Source organism: Oncorhynchus clarkii, chromosome 1 (genome assembly GCF_045791955.1).
Source record: "Oncorhynchus clarkii lewisi isolate Uvic-CL-2024 chromosome 1, UVic_Ocla_1.0, whole genome shotgun sequence".
NCBI lineage: Eukaryota > Metazoa > Chordata > Actinopteri > Salmoniformes > Salmonidae > Oncorhynchus > Oncorhynchus clarkii.
Window position 1 is genome coordinate 29,647,626 of NC_092147.1, and position 26,422 is coordinate 29,674,047.

Genomic DNA, 26,422 nt, shown 5'->3' on the forward strand with positions numbered 1-26,422 from the left:
ACCTGTAGTCAGATACTGGACGTGGACTAAATATGCTTTTGTAAGTGAGGATGGTGCATGCAGAAGTTTAAAAGATAAATAACTGTTACTTGTCCTCACTTGGTGACTAGAATCCTAGACTTAAGTCCAAAGTTTCGCCTAGCCCTCTCTACCTCCTCACTGCAGCTTACATGTCCCAGGAGAGAGGATGTGGCACGGGGGTGTTTCATTTGGCACTTGTGGACCCATGAAGAGACAACTTTGCCTGCAAAATAATAAAAAATATAGTAAAAATGCCCCATTTTGAACAGCATGTTTCCTAATGTAAAAGTGGCAGGTGGCCCATTTCAGGTGGACTTTGATTGATCCCCAGCTGTTTGGGAAATTGTCCCTCTTCCCTGAATTGAGGTCAGAGTGATAAGCATTGTGGGCACCTCCTCTAGGAGTGCTTCTCACATGCTCTCATCCAGGTGTGTGTGTGGCACCGCTGAGTCAGAATCAGCCTAGCCACATGTACTTCACTGACAGTCACTCTGCCCATGTACAAACACATTGGGAAGAAGGTGAATAAGACAACTTGAACACAATCATAGATCTTTACACTCGTACCCGTATACGGCTTGAAAATGTCAGATTTGGACACTGACAAGCGCCTAGATTGGAACGCAGTGGCTGTACAGTAACATACTATAAATGACATCAGAGATTAGGCCCTAAACTCTACAGCGCTGTAACACCATCCATGACAAGAAGAGGCCCTCGGCTCTTCCACTAATTGGGCAACTTTTTCAAATGTTTTGCTGTTTTGAGTGAGGGAAGTGCTGTAAACTAAGAGGACTAAATACATTTTGAAGGATGATATGTGGAGAATTATATAAATAAATAATAAATACCGCTTTCATGTCATACAAGGAAACCACAGGTCTGACAGTCCAAATATGTATTTCATATTTCAGTATCACAAAACATATCACATTTACAATGTTGAAGTTTACAGACGCAACGTGATATCTACAATTATAAACATGACATTGTCGGGTTCACCTAGGGGTCATGAAAAGTGTTGTACCAAAATGTTTGAAGTATTAGAACAAATGTATTATACTTATGTTTTATTAATAGAAGGGGACGGGTTAAAAGACCCCTCCCTCCTTACATTTATAGGATTTTAGACTACTGATTAACAATAGATATATTCATTGTAGAAGTTTAGTATTGTTCTACATTTGTATTTTAGTTATCTCTCTCTCTTTTTCTGCCTCATTATAAAGAGGCCCTTAGACAGAACTCTGCAGGGGAGTGAAGGAGATAAGACTAGGTAAACATTCCACAATAAATCAACTTTGGGGGAAGGGGACATTTACTGCTAAGTGTTTAGCTAACAGTAAAGGCCCTGTTTATACAGCTTTGTAGGCATGGTTTTGGTCCCAGGAGTCGAGGATGATGATATAGGCAGTGACATCACCAGGGCGCGACTTACGGTTTAATAAAACCACTGGATGCAGAACTTACTCAGCAACATTTGTGCTATGTTCCTGTCTGTCTGCAATTGCATTAATAAAGGTTTTTGAACGATTTAATTAAAGATATTGTCATAATGCTAATTTCACCAATGGACCAATGATTGACAAGGAAGGACGTAAGGAACAAAACCCTAACAGCATGAAACAATAGTTTAGGTCGTCCTGAGAGAAATAAGCCTTATTTCACTACATTGGGATAGAAAATAGGGACTCCAGCCATTCCAGAATGCACCTTGCCCTTCCTACATGAATTCAAAATTGACTAATGTTTCCTTTTCAAAGCGGCAAGAAATCTGAACACTGGAATTTTGTGTCATATAAAAAAGCCAGGTGAAGAGTAAAGAAAATAAACTTTCAAACGTTACTTACATAATCAAGGCCTGGTGATCCTATAAAAGGGCTTGTGAGTCCATAACCTACCTCTTTGTGTTAGAAGGCGCACAAACTAAGCATTACGCACAGCATTACAAGAAAGACAACTGATCTTGTTTTTGCTAGACAAATTGCTTCAGGACGGGGTAAAATAAACCAAAATAATAATAACTGCTCCACAAATAATGTTGAAACTGGACTCAAATGATGAAAATCCTGCCTCCAGGGAATTGGCTATTTGATTGATAAGTATGCAATAATGTACTTAGAATGATAATGGAATAGAAAAGGTATAGTCTTGCTAATTGTAATTTTAGCATTCAATTTTTAACACATTGCAAGCAATTTCCCAAATACATTATTCCTCTATTTCACGTCACCTACTAAATATGTAACACAACATGTTGTCAACTAACCATAGACGTTCAGTCCGACCATATGCATATACCTCATTGTTCTTTTCTACTGCTTCCCCACAGGGATGACTCTGATGATGTTTGTTGGAAACCAAGAACACCCCCCAAGACAAAATGGGTCCGCTCCATTTCCCCAACAGCTCCTCCAGAAGAAAACGGAACTGCTCCAATCCCCCAGCTACAACCTCCGCCAGAGGTAGAAGAAAAAAGACCTGCTCCAATCCTCCAGATGCAACCTCCTCAAGAGCAGAGGTAGAGGTAGAGGAAGAGCTCCAAAATGGTGGCGTGCAAGTGTCTCATCTCTCTGTGCGATGAGACAGGGAACAGGGCAATGGTTCCCTCCACAGTATAGGCTGAACCCTTCTTGGATCCACTGTTGACATTCAATAGACGGGAAAGAGGCGCATGGCCCAACTGCATGGGCACCCTCCGATCCAATAGGTCCCAGACGTGCTCAATGGGATTGAGATCCGGGCTCTTTACTGGCCATGGCAGAACACTGACGTTCCTGTCTTGCAGGAAATCAAGCACAGGACGAGCAGTATGGCTGGTGGCATTGTCATGCTGGAGGGTCATGTCAGGATGAGCCTGCAGGAAGGATACCACGAGGGATGAGGATGTCTTCCCTGTAACGCACAGCATTGAGATTGCCTGCAATGACAACAAGCTCAGTCTGATGATGCTGTGACACACCGCCCCAGACCATGAAGGACCCTCCACCTACAAATCGATCCCACTCCAGAGTACAGAGTACAGACCTCGGGGTAACACTCATTCCTTCGATGATAAATCCAACCATCACCCCTGGTGAGACAAAACCGCGAAGAGCACTTTTTGGTCCAGCGACGGTGGTCCAGCGACGGTGGGTTCGTGCCCATAGGCGACGTTGTTGCTGGTGATGTTTGGTGAGGACCTGCCTTACAACAGGCCTACAAGCCCTCAGTCCAGCCTCTCTCAACCTATTGCGGAGAGTATGAGCACTGATGGAGGGATTACGAATTCCTGGTGTAGCAGTTGTTGTTGCCATCCTGTACTTGTGCCGCAGGTGTGATGTTCGGATGTACCGATCCTGTGCAGGTGTTGTTACACGTGGTCTGCCACTGCGGGATGATCAGCTGTCCATCCTGTCTCCCTGTGGCGCTATCTTAGGCGTCTCACAGTACAGACATTGCAATTTATTGCCCTGGCCACATCTGCAGTCCTCATGCCTCCTTGCAGCATGCCTAAGGCACATTCATGCAGATAAGCAGGGACCCTGGGCATCTTTCTTTGTGTTTTTCAGTCAGTAGAAAGGCCTCTTTAGTATCCTAAGTTTTCATAACTGTGACCTTAATTGCCTACCGTCTGTAAGATGTTAGTGTCTTAACGACCGTTCCACAGGTGCATGTTCATTAATTGTTTATGGTTCATTGAACAAGCAAGGGAAACCGTGTTTAAACCCTTTACAATGAAGGTCTGTGAAGTTATTTGGATTTTTACGAATTATCTTTGAAAGACATGGTCCTGAAAACGGATGTTTCTTTTTTTACTGAGTTTAGTTGATGAACATGTGAACAGGCGGCAGATAGCCTAGCTTTTAGAGCGTTGGGGCAGTTACGGTAAAGTCGCAAGTTTGAATCACTGACCCAACACGGTGAAAAATCTGTTGGTGCCCTTGAGCAAGGCACTTAACCCTAATTGCTTCTGTAAGTCACTCTGAATAAGAGCGTCTGCTAAATGACTAAAATGTTTTAAAAAATAAACAGGTCAAGACAATAGAGACCCTTCCGCTTAGCTAGATGTGTCTGGGGGGTGGTTTGAGTTGATACAGTGGCTTACAAAAGTATTCACCCCATATTTTTTATTGTGAAACAAACAAGAAATAAGACTAAAAAAACTGAAAACTTGAGCGTGCATAACTATTCACCCCCCCAAAGTCAATACTTTGTAGAGTCACCTTTTGCAGCAATTACAGCTGCAAGTCTCTTGGGGTATGTCTCTGTACGCTTGGCACATCTAGCCATTGGGATTTTTGCTCATTCTTCAAGGCAAAACTTCTCCAGCTCATTCAAGTTGGATGGGTTCCGCTGGTGTACAGCAATCTTTAAATCATACTACAAATTCTCAATTGGATTGAGGTCTGGGCTTTGACTAGGCCATTCCAAGACATTTAAACATTTCCCCTTAAACCACTTGAGTATTGCTTTAGCAGTATGCTTAGGGTCATTGTCCTGCTGGAAGGTGAACCTCCGTCCCAGTCTCAAATCTCTGGAAGACTGAAACAGGTTTCCCCTCAAGAATTTCCCTGCATTTAGCGTCATCCATCATTCCTTCAATTCTGACCAGTTTTCCAGTCCCTGCCGATGTAAAACATCCCCTCAGCATGATGCTGCCACCACCATGCTTCACTGTGGAGATGTGTTCTCGGGGTGATGATAGGTGTTGGGTTTGCACCAGACATAGCGTTCTCCTTGATGGCCAAAAAGCTCAATTTTAGTCTCATCTGACCACAGTACCATCTTCCATATGTTTGGGGAGTCTCCCACATGCCTTTTGGTGAACACCAAACTTGTTTGCTTATTTTTTTCTTTAAGCAATGGCATTCGTCTGTCCACTCTTTCATAAAGCCCAGTTCTGTGGAGTGTACGGCTTAAAGTGGTCCTATGGACAGATCCTCCAATCGCCGCTGTGGAGCTTTGCATCTCCTTCAGGATTATCTTTGGTCTCTTTGTTGCCTCTCTGATTAATGCCCTCCTTGCCTGGTCCATGAGTTTTGGTGGGCCGCCCTCTCTTGGCAGGTTTGTTGTGGTGCCATATTCTTTCCATTTTTTTATAATGGATGTTATGGTGCTCTGTTGGATGTTCAAAGTTTCTGATATTGTTTTATAACCCAACTCTGATCTGTACTTCTCCACAACTTTGTCCCTGACCTGTTTGGAGAGATCCTTGTTCTTCATGGTGCCGCTTGCTTGGTGATGCCCCTTGCTTAGTGGTGTTGACTTCTGAAGGTAATTGGTTGCACCAGATCTTATTTGGGGGCTTCATAGAAAAGGGGGTGAATACATATGCAAGTACCACTTTTTATTTTTTTATTTTTTATTTTTTTAAATAAGTATTTTTTTTCTTCTTTTCACTTCACCAATTTTGATTATTTTGTGTATGTCCATTACATGAAATAAATAAAAAAAACATTTAAATGGCAGGTTGTAATACAACAAAATAGGAAAACCGCCAAGGGGGATGAATACTTTTGCAAGGCACTGTATATATAGTGTGTTTTCCAGAGACAATGTGAAGAACAACATGTTAGAATATAGGCAGGTGTAATTTTTCCTATTGTAGGCTACTACTTTCACCACTTGTTTAATACACTACCTTAATCACCCAGTTTAGCACATGGCCTCACCTGAATACTTAAAATATATGGGTGGGGCTAAGGTTTAAGAGGGTGTGAACAATGATGAATGGGCATCCAAAAAAAGCGCTATCAAGCAAGTATGAAAAAGGTTCAATGGGATTTTCTGGTACTTGTCTACAAGTTTATTACATTTCAAACAAGCCTAACTTGACCATGTTTTCCCCAACTGCAGGGTATGATATACAATTTTGAAGCTCTGAGTCTGTACTTTTATAACATTTACAAACATTGGAAATGGTACACAAGACTCAATTGGGAAATGTATTCAAAAAATATTGTGGAAATATTGTATTCTCTTTTTGTTTATTTATTTTCTTGTTCAGGGGGGGCGGTTGTGGGGTAGTCTTTTTTTCCTTTTCCTTACATACAATAAAAAACATTTACTAATCTCTACTTTGATCATTTCTATCTTCGTATGCATGTCTTTGTTTTGCAGCCCACAGGCACAACAACAATAAATATGTACAAATCTTAAAGGCAAATCTGAAAGGAAAAATATCTGTACCTGCAACCCCCCAGGTAAAAATGACTAAATATATCAAATTAAAAGTTAGTCACAAAAATTATTATTTTCATTGTAGTTGTTTTTTTGTTGTTTTTCCCCCCCAAATTGTTGGTTATGGACTTTGGAAAGGCCATCTGGAGATCCAGGTTCTTCAATTCACTCTAACCTTTATAACTCTTCAGTCTTTTGAATTATCAACCTAATGTTTGGCACCACTATTATTGGCAAGTTGTTGAATACATTTGTAGTCATTCCATATAGCATTGTCAAGAATTGTCTGAGGAATATGCTGTAGAAGATTACACTGTTGTAAAAAAACAACTAGTGGAATTGCGTTTGCTTCTCTTTCAATCGGATTCTGTAACACTCACTTAAATCCTGAGTGTTTCTTCATTATCTCTAGTGTACACTTTCAATTGATATCATGTTTGTGAATATACATCTCATATTTACTGAGTAGTAGGTGGTTAAACCTGGGGATGTTCATATTAGTGGAAATCCCTGAAATTAGCCACGAGTATAAGGGGTTAAGGCCTAAATAAAAATAAATCATAAATGTAGGCTAATCGTTAGATATTCATTTACTTATATAATATTATGAAATTCCATAAACCATTATGAATTAGCTTAAATTTAAAATTAAACTAGTAAAATGTCATTTGTATCAAAGGTTCAATGCAGCCATTTTTATCTCAAAATAAAATATTTTCTGGGTAACAGTTAAGTTCCTTACTCTGATTGTTTTCAATTAACATGGTCAAAAAGAAACAAAAGTAGCTTCTTAGCAAAGAGCAATTTCTCAAGCAAGAATTTAGTATGGGAGTGGTCTGAGTGGGGATGGGAAAACTGCATCTTTAACACAAAGCAAATAAACATGTCAGGCATTCCAAAGCAAGATAAGTAACCTTACATTTAGTCTCAGTTTTCCTTGAGAAAATCAAGTAATCATTGAAGATGTTGTCTTGGTGTATTTTCCAATCACTCATAATTTTGAGGAACATTTTCAATATGAGATTATTACCTGTACCCTAGAGCCACTAATATGGCTGACGTTTTCTGGTACGAGGAACCAACTCAAGTATCCTGAGCTTCAACTGAGTTTGTTCGATTCATTGTTTCCTCAGTGCTACCATGAGAGTTAGACAAAATTTATTAAAAAATAACAACGGAGTTCTGCCATGAAAGGCATGTGCCATTTTAATTTCATTGAACCTCTATTTAACTAGGCAAGTCACTTAAGAACAAATTCTTATTTTACAATGACGGCCTACCCTGGCCAAACCCTCCCCTAACCCGGACAACGCTGGGCCATTAGTAACAGTGGCAGCTGTTACTTTTTTATATTTCAAATTTTTTCCAACCTGGAGGATAATCAAAGCCTTCCACAAAAGGAGGGGGACAGTGACAGAGAAATGAAATAAAAGCGACATGAACAGTCATACTTTTCTAATGGAACTCTTTAATCTTGAAAGGGAGACTTTCAATAGTGAATTAGTCTCTTTTTTTGTATTCCTTTAATGCTTCTCAGAGAAATATATGCAAATGACTCTGGCTAATGCTAACAGTAGTGACAAAGGAGCCAGTTCTACTCTGCTAGTCTGTGCTATCCAACCAGGGGTCCTGTATGTGGCAAGCATAATGTACTGCCTGCAGACTCTAAGGCTGCAGAGCAGGGCCCTCTGGAACCACTCATGAAGACATCTGGATGGCCTCAGCAAAGACACAACTCTATCTTCTCCTAGAAAACACTTTGGTTTAGGCTGAACTTACAGTTTCTCTTTACTCGGTTGTCATTTTAAACAGGGTAATCAATGCCTCATTATGAACTATATTGAAACGCTATAAAGTATTTCTTGTTTTCATATTTCAAAACCTGACTTTTGAGTGTGTTGCTAATGAAATTGTCACTATAGTTACACTATTTTAGTCATGGATTTAATTTAATTCAGAATTTCAGGAGCTTGACAGATCACTGGCAGTTTGAGTTGTAGAATATAGAATTTGTGGATGGGAGAAGAATCGCTGTGATTTACAAGGGATTTGTCCTAATAACAATTTCAACATTGAGACATGTTGATACATTTTTTAAAAGATATCAAAAAAGTTACCATGTTACAGTACTTAGATTACTATAATTTTCAAATTAAAAAAAATATCTTAAAAGGAGAACTCAAATGTGTGTGTAGGAACCAGAAGTTGTGACAAATTGTTTAGACGTAAACATACGTTCTGTCTAAACAATGCAGTAATACATATTGATGACAAATAGGGACATAACTTGCATCATAACATTTAGAAGTTTCTGAGCTCAGAATCTATTCATACAAAAACCCAATAATGTAGGAATTAAACACACACCACGGGCAAATAATGATGTTATTGTTCACTAAAGTAAAGCTATACTGGTATAATTTATAGATAGGCATGTAAAATAACACTATCGGTACTTCATCATTATTGAACAATCAATATCAAATTCTGTGCTAATCCAAGGAGAGACTTGCATTATTACAGTATACCTGTTTCACATCCGTAATGAGACATGACTAAAACACATTGAAATAGGCATTGCAAATCCATACGTTTTTGGGTCTAGCTGGCTGGGTGTGAACGTGGTTAACTAGTAGAGGCTGAGTTAATCCTTTTATCTAGATCCCTGCTGCAGGGTGTCCCAAACGCTCCCTGATTAAAAAGGGAAATGTGGGCAACCAACAGTTTAAGAATGATGGGCTCTAAACAGATGAAGGCGGAACGTCTTGTTGCTATGGCAGTGCATATGCAATGACTTGACAGTGCCGCACTGTTCTCCCTGTCTAAAATATTCACATTATTTATGAAATATTTCATAAGTACTGTAGCATAGCAAATGCTAAATATAAAATCCCAGGGAGATGTTCCACCTTTTCTGCAGCTAGAGTCGTGGAATGGCACACAGTGCTCATGTTGTGCAACATCTCCTGTGGAAAAATGCTGGTGTTTGTTCACAAACTACACTGCTTTTCATTTCTTCATCCTCCTTCTCCTCCTCAATAAGGGAAAGCCCTCCACTCTGCCAAATAGAACCAGCGAACAAAAGAGGTGATTTGATCTGTTCATGTGGGAAATCAGATCGCCGTCTGCGTCTGAGATGTATCCGTTATGCAACGGCCACAAATGATAATTACAGTATAATATCATATAGAAATGCAGAGAGGATGGCTTACGTATGTATATAAGGAATAGAAACATGTCAATTGTTCCTGAGATAAATCAGAACTATCCAACAGTGAGAGTGGACATAACATATACTGTAGCAACCAAGTAAAATGCATGCAAAAATGTATTACTATTCAGGATCTGTGTATTAGCGTAACTGCCTCCTGCAAAGCACACAAAGTGAGGTACAGCAGAGGAGACATCCCCCCCCTCTCTCTATCTTGTGTGACGGGGCAGGACAACTGCATGGCCTTTTCTCCTGTCAATACTCTCCCAACATCCATTTTCACCTGACTGACACCTTTTACTGGTCATGGGATGAATAAATCACACTTAGTGTTCTCCCCTGGTACTTTGACAACAACAACAAAAAGAATCTCAACATGAAGAAGGACTGCAGTGTTTCCCTGTCATCACTGCCCCTGAGGTACGGTGAAAAATTACCGCCCATAAAATAACATTTTTCAAAGAGCCTTTATTGCCCTTTTAATCTATCTGCCACACTGGACGGCTTCAGGGATGCATTTCACTTCATCTGAAGACAAACAATCTTTCAAAGGGCTTAATAACAGTTACACAAATTAGCTTCATTAATTAGCTGCTAATGGAATAATAGCTCTTCCACCTTGTGCATCTCAACAACAGGAAAGGTGTTGGGCTGGAACAAAATATACACTTGTCTCTGAGCTTTATTACTGCACTAACAGAATGCTAAAGAATGCACACATCTAGAATGTAAATATGCTGATAGCATTCTCTCGGATTTTAGTTATCCATTTTATTTGTATTTGTTTTGCACATGCAGCGACACAAAAAGTATTCTACGAACAAGCAAGGCCATCACAAAAGTGATGTAAATTACGTGGTATACTAACAATATTCATTTCCTAATACAATAGTGGACTGACACTTTAAATCTTAGATGTATAAAATGTATTCAAAAAATTAACAATCCTCACACAAACAGCCCCCAAAAAATTAAAAAATAAAAAAATATATACACATATACATATATATATTATCAAATAAACTTTATCGATAAAACTGATAAGTAGAGATGGATTCAGTAGAGAAAATATTAGTTAATGAATGATGAATTAGAGACTAGGGAAGGCATCATAAATTCTGACAACACAGTGTTGTCTAGCCGATGATAAACAGCACTCCTGGCTGGATCCGATCTGCCTGTGCCTGCATGTATCTTTCAGAAGCTCCCTGACACTTTATCTTTTCCATCCTGCTAGATTACACCTCCAGGGTTCAGGTGTGAATCCATCATTGCTATTATTACCTGAAGTCACAAGATGCATCTATCACCGCTAAGGTTACCATAACCTCAATATTAACAGAGAAAAGCCCCTCTAATAAACAGCAGAAAGGATGGCCCGGGTGGTGGGATTTCATCTTCCTTTCACTTTTAATAAGGTACTCAGAGGAATAAAGATTACAGGCCATATTTAGAATGCAGAACAAATCAGCCTTTTCTTCCCCATCCCTCCTCATTGTGGTTAGTCATTAGGATCTTAGGTTGGGGGGTTCTGGTGGAGAGAGGCATTCCCTGGTTCAACAGCTAACCAGCCTCGCTGCCTGTCTCCCTGCCTGCCTGCCGGGCTCTGTTCTGTTCCTGCTACAATATTGTATCGCCTGCAGCGTCTCTTAATACGGCTGGATGTATGGAAACGCAGTGGTGTGGCTCATCATGCCCAGCTGGACCAGTGGCAATCACAGTGCTGTAAACGGTGAGGACCTGACTGGTTCAAGGCCTGAGGACAGTGGTGTTTTAATGATCATCCGCCTCTTTAATAATCCACCATTACACAAAGTTGGTAAAAACCGAATGCAGAGACAAGGGGGCATTAGGCTAAAATGGCTAAGCTTTCTTTGAGGATTAAGAGAATTTGGTCAAATAGGAGTCTCAGAGTGCATCAGTGCAGGAGTTGACACAAGGACATGTTTACACACAGCACCCCGGTGTCATGAATCATTCATTATCATTCAAATTAATATCAACAGCAAAATAAATTACCATCACTGCAGCCGGTCTCCATAATATACCTCCAATTACACTATGATCAGAGCATCAACTCTGATAATAGATTCAAAGTAATTAAGTTAGAATATATTCAAAGGACTTTTCACTTTGAAAACCAGTCTTGTTATTCCCCTGAACACCCAACAACAACACTCATTACAGTGGCTTGAAAACCAGAAGTGGAGAGACCATATAAATATTTATTCAGGAATGATTTGATGCACTAAATAAATAATCCCTTGTTAAATAAATGACACCCTAAATAAAACTTTAAAAACAGGATCTGGGGAAATGAAGATGAGATGAATCAGACGGGGAAGGATTCCGGCGAGAGGAGAAAATATCAGCTATCACTCCACCCCATTTGAATTTCTAATGGCAGACATGCAAACGCGACGTGCTAATTAAAGCACAGCGACCAATTAGATGAGCTTTAGCTGCACCTTTAGGGGGAGGTACCGTGGCAGAGCCTCAGAGGGGGATATGGATATCTGTTCAGAAGGTGGAGCAGAAGAGAGAAGCTACCAAAAACAATCCTCAGATGCCGCTACTTCTGCCTAACGGGGTAAAAGGTTAGCTGTTAACGGTTCAATGTTGGATAAACATGACCCCTTTCCACAGTGCCATCCATGTGGCAGTGTCTCACTGAGGACGTGGGGCAGCAGAGGACATCCAATACATATTCAGCAGTAATTCTAGTCCACTGACATTATAGTCTCTATATAGACAGCCAGGCTGTTGCTTCAGCGTGGAACTATTAGTCTATATCAAACTAAAGATTGGGACATGCATTACAAATAAAATATACATAGCCTAAGTCTGGGCGATGTTCTCATAAAAAAAAGAAATATAGATGTTCCTATATAATACCTGTCTGCTCTGTGTCCTAAACCTGCCCTCTACTGACAGCACAGGACATAAGGGTGGTCCTATAGGTTCACCCCACACAACACAGGAAAGAGGTAGTCCTGAGTCTGGCCTGGTCCCATTCTCCTTCCTGTCGTTCTGCCTCTCTCTGCTCTCTGGAGAGCCTTTATGCTGCCTGAGCCTGCCTTATCACACACTGTGAGACAGGAACAAGGCTTTTGTGATGGCCATGATTAGTCTTTTGTGTTCCCAGGTAGAAATAAGATGAACTTCTACAGGCAGTCATTGTGTTCCTATCTTCAGAACACTCAAAGAAAGATGTTGCGTTTTGAGGGGGTGAAATGAAGCCTGCAGGGCCTTGGCAGGCCTTGCTCTGTGGGGAAATACATGGTGAAAACACAATGGGAACAATCTTGTCCTTCAGTTTTCTTTGTACTCCATTGAACCTTAGTCAGTCCTGCCTATTTAGACATTTTGAACAGAGCAGTATTTTCTTGCTGTACAGTCTCTGCTTCTCTCTTTTTCGGTGGGTTTCTGAGAAAGACCCAAAGGCTGATGAGAGAGATGACAGCAGCCACTTTGCCAGAGTCTGCCAGACCCTCCGGGTGTATCAGCCCCATCCCTCAAAGTGTTCCATATGCAAATAAAGTTTGGGATGGCAGCTTTCAGATGTGATAATTATGTATTTATTTGTAAGCTGTCACTTCTCTTAATGCTCAGGGACATCAAAATAAGTTCAAATAGAAGCATCAGAGAGGATCACATTTGCTAGAGTACCACAGAGTCAAAGAACACGTGAAATCCATGATGCTGAAGGTCTGTCAATAACCAGTCATGTAGACAGCAATGTGCTGCTGAGACCCTCACTGCATACAGCCTGGTTTGAAATATGCCGCTAAATATATTCAGATTTTCCCAATTTTCTTAGTTATTCCAACATTTACAGTTGTATCAGCGGGTGACATATTAACAAAGACAGAGAACCCATTTCCATCCCCATCTCTCCCTCCCAAATGGACTGTCTAGTACAGTATTATTCTTATTCTGTTTGATTAACAAATACAGGAATATCTGTTTACATGTTCACATTGTGGGAAGGGCACTGTGCTTTAGTATCTAGTTGAAGCATACCTCCCTGACATCTTTTTAGAACTATCCTGTCTCTTTAGAACTATCCTGTCCCTTACATGGCTGCTAATCAGTCTCACTATAGAATAATACCATTGAATGAACAAGAGGACAAATTATTACTGACAGTACACAAAAGGTGGGAGAAGAGCAACTACTTGAGACCTGACATCCCACTGGGCACACACTGGTTGAATCAACATTGTTTTCATGAAATTCCAATGAAATTACCTTACACCAGTGTGGAATAGACGTTGAATTGATGTCTTTGCCTAGTGGGAAGTGAATTTAAAAGGACAACAAAACACCTTGTAGTGATGAGAGGAGAGCTATTGTTCCATGTCGAGTGGCACTCCTCTCCACAGAAATAAGTGGGAAGTAGAGAGCGAGCGACACAGAGAGAGAGAAGCGCAATCACCAGATGGTGCCGCAAAGTATTGGCAAAGTATTATGGGTTGCACCTCCATCACTCAGTTGCTTCATGCCATTGTTATCAACGTGCCACAGACGCCACAGTGCTCAAGTCTGAGTCACTGGGTCCACATTAACTCAAAATAAAGTCCAGTCAGATATAACATAGTGGAAAGAAGGACTTAGGTAATAAATTGTTTGCTATCACTTTTCCTTGATATGTTCACAGCTGTGGCTGCAGGGGAGGCCAGGGCACTGTGCATACTGCCTACCTGAGGCCGTGTCTAGACAATACAGTTCATGCAGCTTTAGTATTCTGATCACAGAGTTCTGATCACAGAGTTCTGATCATGGAATTCTGATCATGGAATTCTGATCACAGAGTTCTGATCAGAGTTCTGATCATGGAATTCTGATCATGGAATTCTGATCATGGAATTCTGATCACAGAGTTCTGATCATGGAATTCTGATCATGGAATTCTGATCACAGAGTTCTGATCAGAGTTCTGATCATGGAATTCTGATCATGGAATTCCGAACGCATTATGCATCTACATTTAAATGTGTCTACCGTGTCCGGATTCCCTTTTCCCTTGCTATATTAAAATGCCAGTATGCATTCTACAAACGGCAGAGTAGGCAAAGTATTACAATAACACAACAACAACTGATGTTAACTAACCAGATAACCTCTGTAGCTAGTCAGCAAGCTAGCAAGCAATGCTAAAGGGATTGCAAATGTGTTAGCATAACTTTAGCCAAAAATGTGTTTATTTTTTATATTAGCTAGGAGGCCAGCAAACACATTCCTCACATGCTAGGAATACATTTCCCCCAACGTTATAATGAAAAGTTGACTCTTGGTCCCAAAACAGGTTTTCTGGAGACTTGTGGGAGGAGTGCTGATGACGTTGCCCTCTGTATGCGCTTTCGGTAGCCTGGTTGCTTCCAGACTCAGGAGAAATCTGCACATAATGCATCCCTGACCACCTCCTGAAGTGATCAGCCAGATCTGAACTCAATCTGACCACAATGCAACTTTCGTACATCTAGACCTGTCTTTTCAATGCGATCTTCGTATTCTGATAGCAGGAGTTGTATGTAAGTGTCAAGTGTAGACACAACCTGAGAATGCCTGCCTGCCATGGCATCTCATCCCAGGCTCCCTCCCTGATGGAACTAAATGGATGTGCCTGGAGAATGATATCTCCTGCCTGCTCAATTCTCAAACATTGGCCTGTCCTCTTCCAGGAGAGTTCTCTGTCACTGTATAACTGCACATTAAGGGATAATAAAACTATGAAATCTACCCATCCATCTTGATTTGCCTGTGTTAGCGGGTGGCCAGTATTAGAACAAAATACCTGCCACTCAGTGGAAGAACACTGGAACTGTAGCTCTGCTCTGTGTGACTGCCTGGCAACAGCAGCAAGGGAACAGACTGCCTAACCAAATACCAAATGGAAGTATTTTTCCTAATTTTCTTTTACATAAATATTTTGGTTATTTTGTTAGAGACTAATACAGTTACTTTTTGATGCAGACTGACACACAGTTATAATATGTAGTACACTTACCTTGCTTGTTCGTGAGTCCACCTACACAGAAGTACATATTTGGTGTTAATGTTATGAGTGTACATAATGTTACGAATGTACATTTAGAAAGTGAGTAGTTCTGATTCCATACATCTCTTTTTCAGTAACTAAATGAGTGCTGACTTATGAGACCGGGCAATACGACACTTACCTTTAGTACATGATGAGGTTCAGAAAGCAGGGAGGCACAGCACAACGCATCACAGAGAAAAACAAAGAGAGAAATAAAAACACGTTAACAATTTGGACAATGCAAGCAAACTCTTATTTCACATTGCCTTCCTAACAATCTATTTCTGTGACTGATTGAACATATGTTAAAAAGACGCAATAGACTATGCTCTAGTAGTGGGTCTGTTTGGGACGAAGAGACAACCTGTTGCCGTGAAAAAAGCACAACATTCAAAATGATTTGTTTTGCAGATACTTAACAGAATAGGCCTATATGCTTTACTAAAACTCAGTCAAGCAGTCTTCCTCTCACTCAGACACACACACAAAAGGGGTAGCTCTCACAGTAATATACCAAGGTCCTATTTTACAGTGACACTTGTGCTGCCTCAAAGCACACTCCCTCTATCTTCAGCACACAAGATAGCATCTGATGAGTAGTGCGATCTAATTGAAGTGTAGATTACTATCGCTTGTGAGCTTGCAGGATCAAAATCATTTTAAAAAAGCATAGAAGGAGAAGATAGGAATGTTAGTGGTCCACTGTGATACAGTAGCAGTCCAGACTGAAAAACAATATCTAAAAGCCTCTCTGGAAGACACCCTGGTGCTTAGAAAGAGAATGGCCCCCACCGCAGCCCAGCTGTGGGTGAGTCATGTGTGACAGACAGGTCCAGACATGTCCCTCTCTCACAGAGACACTGAGGGCTGAGTGTTGAGAGACATAAAGTGTTAGAGGACATGGACAGGATTGAGAGCTGACTGGCAGCTGTGACAGGATTGAGATGAGCCTACGGGCTGGATGAGCCTAAGCACTTACAGTTCAAGGACATGGACACACGTTGGGACGTAGAGTCTGACAAAATCTACTGACACAAACGAACAAGTTCCTGCTCTGGTCCTGTGGATCAGAACTCAGCTAGTCGCGATGGGACATGTCTACAGTAGTATACACTAGAAATCTGCAATTATGCAGTCCTACAACTCTGAATGTAATTAGTCTATTCCTGCAGCATGAACACTGACCTAGTGGAACAAACCCTTGGTGAAGAAAAAACGCTAAAGCCAATCACCGGAAACAGAGAGGGAACAGATGAGAGAATGAGAGAGAGAGAACGAATCGATGAGAGAATGAGAGAGAGAGAGAACGAGAGAGAGAACGAGAGAGAGAGAACGAGAGAGAGAGAGAACGAGAGAGAGAGAGAGAGAGAGAGAACGAGAGAGAACGAGAGAGAACGAGAGAGAGAGAGAGAGAGAGAGAGAGAGAGAGAGAGAGAGAGAGAGAGAGAGAGAGAGAGAGAGAGAGAGAGAGATAGATAGATAGATAGATAGATAGATAGATAGATAGATAGATAGATAGATAGATAGATAGAGCACAAGGATGAGGTTGACAGAGCACCAAAAATGAGAAAATGATCAGGTTGACATGTCTGTCTGTCAGTGCTCTCAGGAAGAAAGGACTCATTACTGTACCTCGTGGGCACCCAGTCCAGTCAGCCTTTGAGGTACACCCTTCCATGAAACGAGCATTGCTAATCCATTTGTTAATCAAGCATTGTTAATCCACTTGTTAATCAAGTGTGTTTCTGAGCTCATATCTGAAGTGACCCTTTTCTCCTTGGGAATTTTTAACCTTTGTTTGGAGATTGTAGAGATATCAAAAAGAGGGTACATTTTCTATATAGTAATGCTTGTAGCATATCCTACAGTTGTGTACACCAGCTCGTAATGCAATGTCACATCATGGAATGAATAAGCCTACTGAATTAATATCATAGAAAACATTCATGTAATTGCAAAAATATCTTGCAGCTATGTTCTTCTTGATTCCGAGCTCTAAAATGTGAACAGTGCATTCAGTCCCTTACAATACAAACCACAAGATGATTAAAACACTCCATGGACTAAAACAATACACAGGAGGAGATTAAAATAAGAATCCCTTTCAGGTTTTGAAGGAGGGAGCTTATATGTGAGAGGGGCTGGGCTGGGTGGGGGCCGCCTTTTCATGGTTGTCTTCCTCGTTTTCCTGCCCGCCCCTGACAAGTGTGTTCTCTCACTCTTCTCCTCAGCAAACAGGAAACAGACAGACAGACGTGAGAATAGGACACCACCTCTCCTCTCCTCCCAGCCCTGTGGGCTGCTGTGAGGCAGTGCCATGGAGGCCTAGCGCAGTCCAGCTCCCCCGCTGCGCCTACAACTCTCCTTTTCAGTTCAATTAATGAGCCATAAATAACCCAATGAAGGTGTCAACAGAGTGCAATTTATCATGGCTTTCACCACTGCACTTCATGTGAGTAGAATGCTCATCCTGCAGCCAACCGCTCGCCCAAATAGAGACAACATTGTAATACAAATATTTATAAAGTAATGCCGAACACGCCAACCTCGAATTTATCTTGAGCAGGGTGATCTTCACAAGTGCGTCGATTTGATAAGTATGGTGGGAATCGTGGGCCTGCTCCATATCTTAGGGTATCACGGACAGACTGGCAATACATTTGGTTAAGAGCAAGAGACAACATACTCACTAGGCTTCTGTGGGGCTGCCAAGACACTTCTTTCTGTCTGGGTCTACTCTGAGCCTGCATTGCAGATCACAAAGGCAGCCATGGTCTCTCCAAAAAAATTGGAACGCAAGTAATGGTGAATTTCTGTTCAGTCCTATGGAGTTGGTCTAAGCAGCAGGAAGAATTGCTTTATCAGTGTGTCCCACAAATGTCACTTTGAGTCAACTACATGGCGGAAACATATACAGTACTGAATAATATACAGTAGCCTGTGAATTGAATGGCTGCTAGAAGCAAGCTGAAACCAGAGGTAGTATGGTGTAGTGCTTCAGAGAAAATAGGAAACTCGTTGAATAATATATGACAGCTTGGGTTTTTGAATCCAACATTAAAAGTGATGACGTGAGTACAAACTCTGCTTCATCTTAGACCCACAAATCAAAACCTAAGGCTTACAAGCAATGTTAAACAGCCTATCTTCACAGTGAGACCATTTCCTGGGAAAAGTAAGCAGTGGCTTCTGAATACATGTGAATACAAGCATTTTCAGCCTTGAAGCTAAGCCGGAACTTGAGTGCATACGAATCCTGCTAAACCAATTAATGGTTCCTGTTAACCCACTCATCTTAGGAGAGGATTGTTTTTCTAAATAATACAAGCAAACAGCCCACACAGACGCTTTGACAAAGACTAAGAGATTGGCACTTGAATCTGGGGGCTTTTTCCTACACATCACAAACACACTCTTCAACTCACAGATCTTGCGTAGCATCACCAATATGGGAAACCTTTGTCTCAGTATCAAATGAATCCCCCAATCTGAACGCCTCTGTGCACCGAACACTTTGATGGTTTGTAATACATGATTAAGTTCAGCAGAATATAGAGTGGTTAGTGTATTCAGATTTTAAAGCACAATAAAAGAGAACTAGGCTATATCAAAGCAATTACAATATTAACAGACTATCACCAAAGGGACATTAAGTACTACTATCTTACTGAAAAACACAACATTTCTACTATTTCACAAGGCACCCCGCAATGATATAAATTTCCACAAACCATAATCAGTCTGGGTTACAGACACGGCTAGAGAGCCGAGATAAATGACATTTTCCAAAATCACGCTGACATTTTCCCTTATCGAGCGCCAGGCACTGGCATGGCAAGAGCAGGCTTGTCAGTCAGTGGCAGACAGGCCTCACACCTTATCACAAGGGCACTCAGCATCTCTGGAGCTCGAGCTGGGGCTTGGGCTTGTGGCTGGTGCTGAAGGAAAAGGAGAAGAGGATGGGGCTGATGCTAGAGCCCCCATCACTACTCTCTCATCCCCTCCTACAAGACTGCTCCTCCAGCCAGCCAGTCTCCCTCAGAAGCTAAATGCAATACTTAAGGTTGATAATGACGCTCTTCATTAAATAGTGATTCCAAATAAGGAAGTGGGGTACATAAATAAGGAAATAGAAGAGACGTTAAAATTCAGACATTTTGAGTGGGTTTTGGGTGAGGGATAGGGATACATTTCTGGACCATGGGATCAAGACAACTAGTCACACAGACAGAGAGAGGGACTGTTTACACGCTACTACATTACGTGTCAGAAGTATAGACCAGTGTTTCCCAACCAGCTGACAAGTTGAATCAGGTATGCTTGTCCAGGGTTACAATACAAATGTTTACTGTTTGGATATTTGTGGACCAGGGTTGGGAAACACTGGTATAGACTGATGATGATGTTGAGGAGCTGAGTACAGAGCTTCAATACAAGGAGCAGTAGGGATGGGGGCAGAGGTTATTGTGGCCATTCTCACTTCAACTCTAAAGAAAGTTATTTGGTACACTGAAAATACAGTACCAGTCAAATGTTTGGACACACCTACTCATTCAAGGGTTTTTCTTTATTTTTACTATTTTCTACATTGCCAAGAGTGTGCAAAGCTGTCATCAAGGCAAAGGGTGGCTACTTTAAAGAATCTCAAATATAAAATATATTTTGATTTGTTTAACACTTTTGGTTACTACAGGATTCCATATGTGTTATTTCATACATTTGATGTTTTCACTATTATTTTACAATGTAGAAAATAGTAAAAATAAAGAAAAACCCTTGAATGAGTGGGTGTGTCCAAACTTTTGACTGGTACTGTATTAGTCAGTCAACATTCTAATTTCATCATATAGATGTGTTCCTGTATATCCAGATAGTGGTGATAACCATGACAACAGACTAAGAACTCGGTTCGAGCAGCTGGCTCAGTTTCGCTATATCTGCGTTCAACACCGTAGTGCCCTCCAAGCTCACCAAGTTAAGGACCCTGGGACTGAACACCTCCCTCTGCAACTGGATCCTGGACTTCATGACAGGACACCCCCAGGTGGTAAGCATAGGCTACAACACAAGGGGGCCCTCGTGGGTGTGTATTTAGTCCCCTACTGTACTCCCTGCTCACCCACGACTGTGTGGCCAAACAAGACTCCAACACCATCATTAAGTTTTCAGACGACGGTAGTAGGCTTGAACACCAGCGACGATGAGACGGCCTATACGGAGGAGGTCAGAGACTTGGCAGTGTGGTGCCAGGACAACAACCTCTCCCTCAATGTCAACTAGACAAAAGAGCTGATTCTGGACTTCAGGAAACAGAGGGCAGAGAGCGTCACGTTCCTCGGTGTCCACATCACTAAGGATCTATAATGGTCCACACACACCAAGATAGCCGTGAAGAGGGCACGACAATGTCTTTCCCCCCTCAAGAGGCTGCATGGAGTTAGCATGGGCCCTCAGATCCTCAAACAGTTCTACAGCTGCACCATTGGATGGGGCCACAGTGTCTCCTGACCCCTCCTGTCTCAGCCTCCAATATTTATGCTGCAGTAGTTTATGTGTCGGGGGGAGCTTGGGTCATTTTGTTATATCTGGAGTACTTCTCCTGTCCTTTATCTTGGCTAGGTCGCAGTTGCAAATGAGAACTTGTTCTCAACTAGCCTACCTGGTTAAATAAAGGTGAAATGAAAAAAAATAAAATATGAAAAATGTCTTATCCGGTGTCCTGTGTGAATTTAAGTATGCTCTCTCTAATTCTCTCTTTCTTTCTCTCTCTCGGAGGACCTGAGCCCTAGGACCATGCCTCAGGAGTCCTGGCATGAGTACTCATTGCTGTCCCCAGTCCACCTGGCCGTGCTGCTGCTCCAGTTTCAACTGTTCTGCCTGCAGCTATGGAATCCTGACCTGTTCACCGGACGTGCTACCTGCAGGAGTGGTAGGGATACTCTTAATGATCAGCTATGAAAAGCCAACTGACATTTACTCCTGAGGTGCTGACTTGCTGCATCCGCGACAACTACTGTGATTATTATTATTTGACCATGCTGGTCATTTATGAACATTTGAACATCTTGGCCATGTTCTGTTATAATCTCCACCCGGCAAAGCCAGAAGAGGACTGGCCACCCCTTATAGCCTGGTTCCTCTCTGGGTTTCTTCCTAGGTTTTGGCCTTTCTAGGGAGTTTTTCCTAGCTACCGTGCTTCTACACCTGCATTGCTTGCTGTTTGGGGTTTTAGGCTGGGTTTCTGTACAGCACTTTGAGATATCAGCTGATGTACGAAGGGCTATATAAATCAATTTGATCTGATTTGATTTGATTGAGAGCATGTAGACTGGCTGCATCACCACTTGGTATGGCAACTGCTTGGCATCCGACCGCAAAGTACTACAAAGTGTGGTGCATACGGCCCAGTACATCACTGGGGCTGAGCTCCCTGTCATCCAGGACCTCTATACCAGACGGTGTCAGAGGAAGGATCTAAAATGATCAAAGACTTCAGTCACCCAAGTCATATATTGTTCTCTCTGCTACCGCACGACAAGCAGTACCGATGCACCAAGTCTGGAACCAACAGGTCCCAGAACAGCTTCTACCCCCAAGCCATAAGACTGCTAAATAGTTTGTTAAATAGTTAGCCAAACAGCTACACAGACTCTCTGCATTGACCCTTTTTGCAGTAACTTTTTGTCTCATAACATATGCTGCTGTTACTGTTTACTATCTGTCACTTTATTCCTAGTTATATGTACATATCTACCTCAATGACCTCGTACCCCTGCACATCGACTGGTACCCCTTGTATAGACAAGTTAGTCATTGTGTATGTATTGTTACTTTTATGATTACATGGTTTACTTTTCTATCATTTCTCTATTTTCTTTCTCTCTACATTGTTGGGAAGGGCCTGTAAGTAAGCGTTTCACTACTAGTCCACACCTGCTGTTTAAGAAGCATGTGACAAATACAATTGGATTTGATATCATTAACAACTGTCTTTCAAATCTTTTTTTTTTTCTTGCACTGAACAGCATGCATTCAGTTGTTGTCGTATGAAAGGAAAATACCTTCCTTTTCTTGCAGTTTTACTAAACTGTTGAATCAAATCACCATCAACCAGTGGTGTAAAGTACTTAAGTAAAAATACTTTAAAGTACTATTTAAGTAGTTTTGGGGGTATCTGTACTTTACTATTTATACTTTTAATTCACTACATTCCTAAAGACAATTATGTACTTTTTACTCCATACATTTTCCCTGACACCCAAAAGTAAAAATGTCAAATTCACACACTTATCAAGAGAGCATCCCTGGTCATCACTACTGCCTCTGATCTGACTGACTCACTAAACACAAATGCTTCGTTTGTAAATTATGTCTGAGTGTTGGAGTGTTCCCCTGGCTATCAGTTAATAAAAAAGACAAGAAAATCGTTCCGTCTGATTAATATAATATAAGTAATTTGAAATGATTTATACTTTTACTTTTGATACTTAAGTATATTTAGCAATTACATTTACTTTTGATACTTTAGTATATGTAAAACCAAATACTTTTAGACCTTTACTCAAGTAGTATTTTACTGGGTGACTTTCACTTGTAGTTGAGTCATTTTCTATTAAGGTATCTTTACTTTTATTCAAGTATGACAATTGGGTACTTTTCCCACCACTGCCACGAACAAGTAGCAGCGTGGGGTGATGTTTTCCAGGAGAAAAAGAAACAGGGATGGTGTGTGGGGCTCTTGGCGGACGCGTTGTGGGGGTGAGACAATGCGTGGGTGAGTACAGAAGCATTGGCAGCTCATGTTTGAGTCAGAGGACCACATCCTCCTAAGTCTCTCTGAGTCACAGCAGAGCCCATAGAGAAGAGCTTCAGACATGGCTTTCTACTGAAAGGCATCCTTTCCCACGTCAAAAGCATCAGTTCAGAAACGTTGGGTTAAAATATGCATGAAATGAACGATTAATCGAATAATTGGGTGTTTGTACTAGCAGTACGTATGATTAACATTTGGTGTGATGAAGAACATCAGTTACAATGAACAATCAACTGCATTATAAGAAACTCACACTTTTAAGATACTTTTTCCACTAGCAATAGCAACACTGTCTCACACTTGTAGCTATGCTGGGAGGTGATGGATGACTTAACAAGATATAAATTATATAACAGCGGGTAAACTCAATACACTCATTAGTTTCCAATGTTTTTATTTTTCCCCAGGAGTAGCTTAGCTAATTGATGCCTCCCTCTTCCGTCGCTTTACAGCCCAACAGAAACAGTGAGATAAATTCACGCTTGGCTGCCAGACTGGCACACAAAACAACACCACAGTGCTCGCCATAACAACACTGATCAAATTGAAACCTGGGTAAAATTCTAATTTCAGGATTTTATTTGATGGACATAGTAATATTTTCACGAGTCCATGCTTTTTCTGTTTAAATGAATTATTTTTTTTGAAACGTAACACATGATTTTAACTGCCACCCCATTGTGAAATCGACTGGGCAAGATACTAGTATAAAAAGCTCTCGTTTTCCTATTTATTAAAAAACTGGGTGCCATTCTTTTTAACATTAACTCAAGTATGTCAGCAATCCAGACAGTTCATACAACGTGCTGAGAGAGACACAGAACTCTACAGAGAGACAAACAGAATGGAGGAATGACTGTCAGGTCACTTCATGTAAGAGACTAGCTGAATGGATTACACAAGTGATTTCTCATGGAATGATGGAAATTCCAATGGACAGAATTTAAAAAATGACATACAATTTCACTCATAGGGTAAAAATCACACCGAACTATGACAATGTTTGCATGATACAAGTTGTGTTGTGCGTGAAACTTGCTGACGTCTAGTTACCACGATAGCATAGCTCTTTAATGTAATATCTCAAGACTGGTCAAATATTTACAGCACAGCCACAATATGAGACAACAGTCCCTCAAGCAGCAGATTTCATAGAGTATGATAACTTGTTGTTTTATGTCAGTAACTATAGCTTTAGGCTCTTCTCCCCACCATTATGCTTTCCAGCGATGGGCCTCATTCCATTCCATACAATGAAGTCATCATCTGCAATGCTCCAAATGTGAATGGACAACACAACAACAGAGAGAAGCCGTTTATATCCTTCTGAGCATATGTGCTACCATTTCTCTTTACAGTCTCCATGAAACTCCAATCTAACAGTCTATTTCGGAGACACGGCTACTACAAAGCCCAGTCCAAGCAAGGGACTGGGACATCATTCCTTTTAATTTCTCTCTGAGATATGTCTGATGGAGAGGAAGTCTGCATCTCAAGCCAAACATACAGCCTGTTCCCCGTCCACTCTATTTCCACCCTATACTGCTATTATAACGAGGAGCTGAGGAGAGGCTGTTGCCAGGGTCATAGAGTGGGAGAAAAGGAAATAAGTCATTTTACATTCAAAATATTTCAAACTGCAGCTAGTGCTGTATTATGGAACTACCCAGCAAAGATCATGAATTATAAATGAATTATAAATGTTAAAGAACGACATCAAATTGCCAATATGTAGGACAAGCATAATGTCCTTGAACAATTCCTTGAAATATCCGCCACTATATTTCTAACAAGAGTCCTACAGGGTCACAATATCGTATCGTATAAGACATCTTACACATTGTAAAGTGGTTGTTAGCTCTTCAAACCTCAATTTCAATGAACGCATTAAATATAATTACCCTGAAGTAAATGGTGTAAAAATTATAAATCATAAAAATATTTAGAGAAAGTGTTGTGTGTATTGACAGACATTGCCAATTTCCTGTTTTACTATGGATAGCCCTCAGCTTTACTGAGTGTGATGATTGTCTCCTTCAAAGATTTCCCTGTGATGCGTACCATTTGACATTCATTTTTCAGATAAGACATTTGACGCCCAGTCTACCACCAGTGATCAATATCTCATCTGGGGAAATAAATTGCAGCTGTTTCTCTTTCATCTTAGAGGAAATGTATAAGCACTGTGACAACACCGTGGAAGCATTAATCAAATAATAAAACATTGATTTGGGGGAGAAAAAAAGAAGCGTAACCCGCTCTGATATTTACTGTGACCTAGTGCTGTTGACATGATGCATCTTGTATCACATCTTGTTGCTGCTGTGCAGTTAGGGAAACTTGAGCGGCGATCAGCTCTTCTCTTTGTCAGAAACCAAGGCGATGAATTGGATATCTAAGAAAAGATACAGTTCCCCTGTGTACATTGTGAATAATATGCTGTAACATGTATGGATGTCATACGCTTGTACTTTTGACCTTCCTCTATCTGACAGTAAAGAACTATTTTTCCATTTATTCTCAGCCCTTGTCTTTGCAATTACCATGTTCCAATCTCGCCTTGTCCCTACAGTCACCGATAATACCCAGAAGGATCGGCAGTCTTTCTTCTGGTGCACCAATTACCGTCCCTATCCTTTTGAAACCAAAAGTTTGGTATAAGGATATTAGAAAATGTCAAATTCAGGTTATATTTCACTTTAGTCCAAAGGTAACATGGTGCACTCTGGAAAACTATCGTCACAGCTTCTGAATAATGCATGAACCCTGCGGTCCAACACTACTGGCTGGGCTAAAATACGCTGTGTGCGTTGTTTACTGTCAGTAAGGTGTTTACATGACCAAATAATGAGCTGAGATTGATGTCTATATCACAGAAAATAAATTCATGAATTATATATCCGTATGATATTTATAAGCACTAACTGAATGTATTTACAAAAGGCTGTTTGTCATGTAAAAACTACTGCTCTTTCAAGATTTGTAAAGGGAAAAAATAAGGACGCAAGGGAATTCATGACATTATCAATGGTTCTTTAATTTGACTTTTCTGTTCTATATCATGGTATTATCTTAAAGAATAACTTGTTAGGTGCTTATTAAATCTAGTCCTGCTCTCCTTGACTGATGAGCATGAACTGTGGGTTCTTATCAAGGTACTGCAGGACAGGCT

The 26,422-nt window shown here is 40.9% G+C and overlaps 1 protein-coding gene across 1 annotated transcript in view; it reads right to left on the reverse strand.

Annotated features, from left to right (window-relative positions):
• LOC139405503 (nuclear receptor ROR-alpha A-like) overlaps nucleotides 1-26,422 on the reverse strand; it is a 260,164-nt gene that overhangs the window by 153,925 nt on the left and 79,817 nt on the right. Inside the window, exon 2 of the mRNA XM_071147889.1 lies at nucleotides 15,405-15,425. Within this exon, the coding sequence (XP_071003990.1) occupies nucleotides 15,405-15,425 (21 nt within the window). The remainder of the gene's footprint in view (nucleotides 1-15,404; nucleotides 15,426-26,422) is intronic.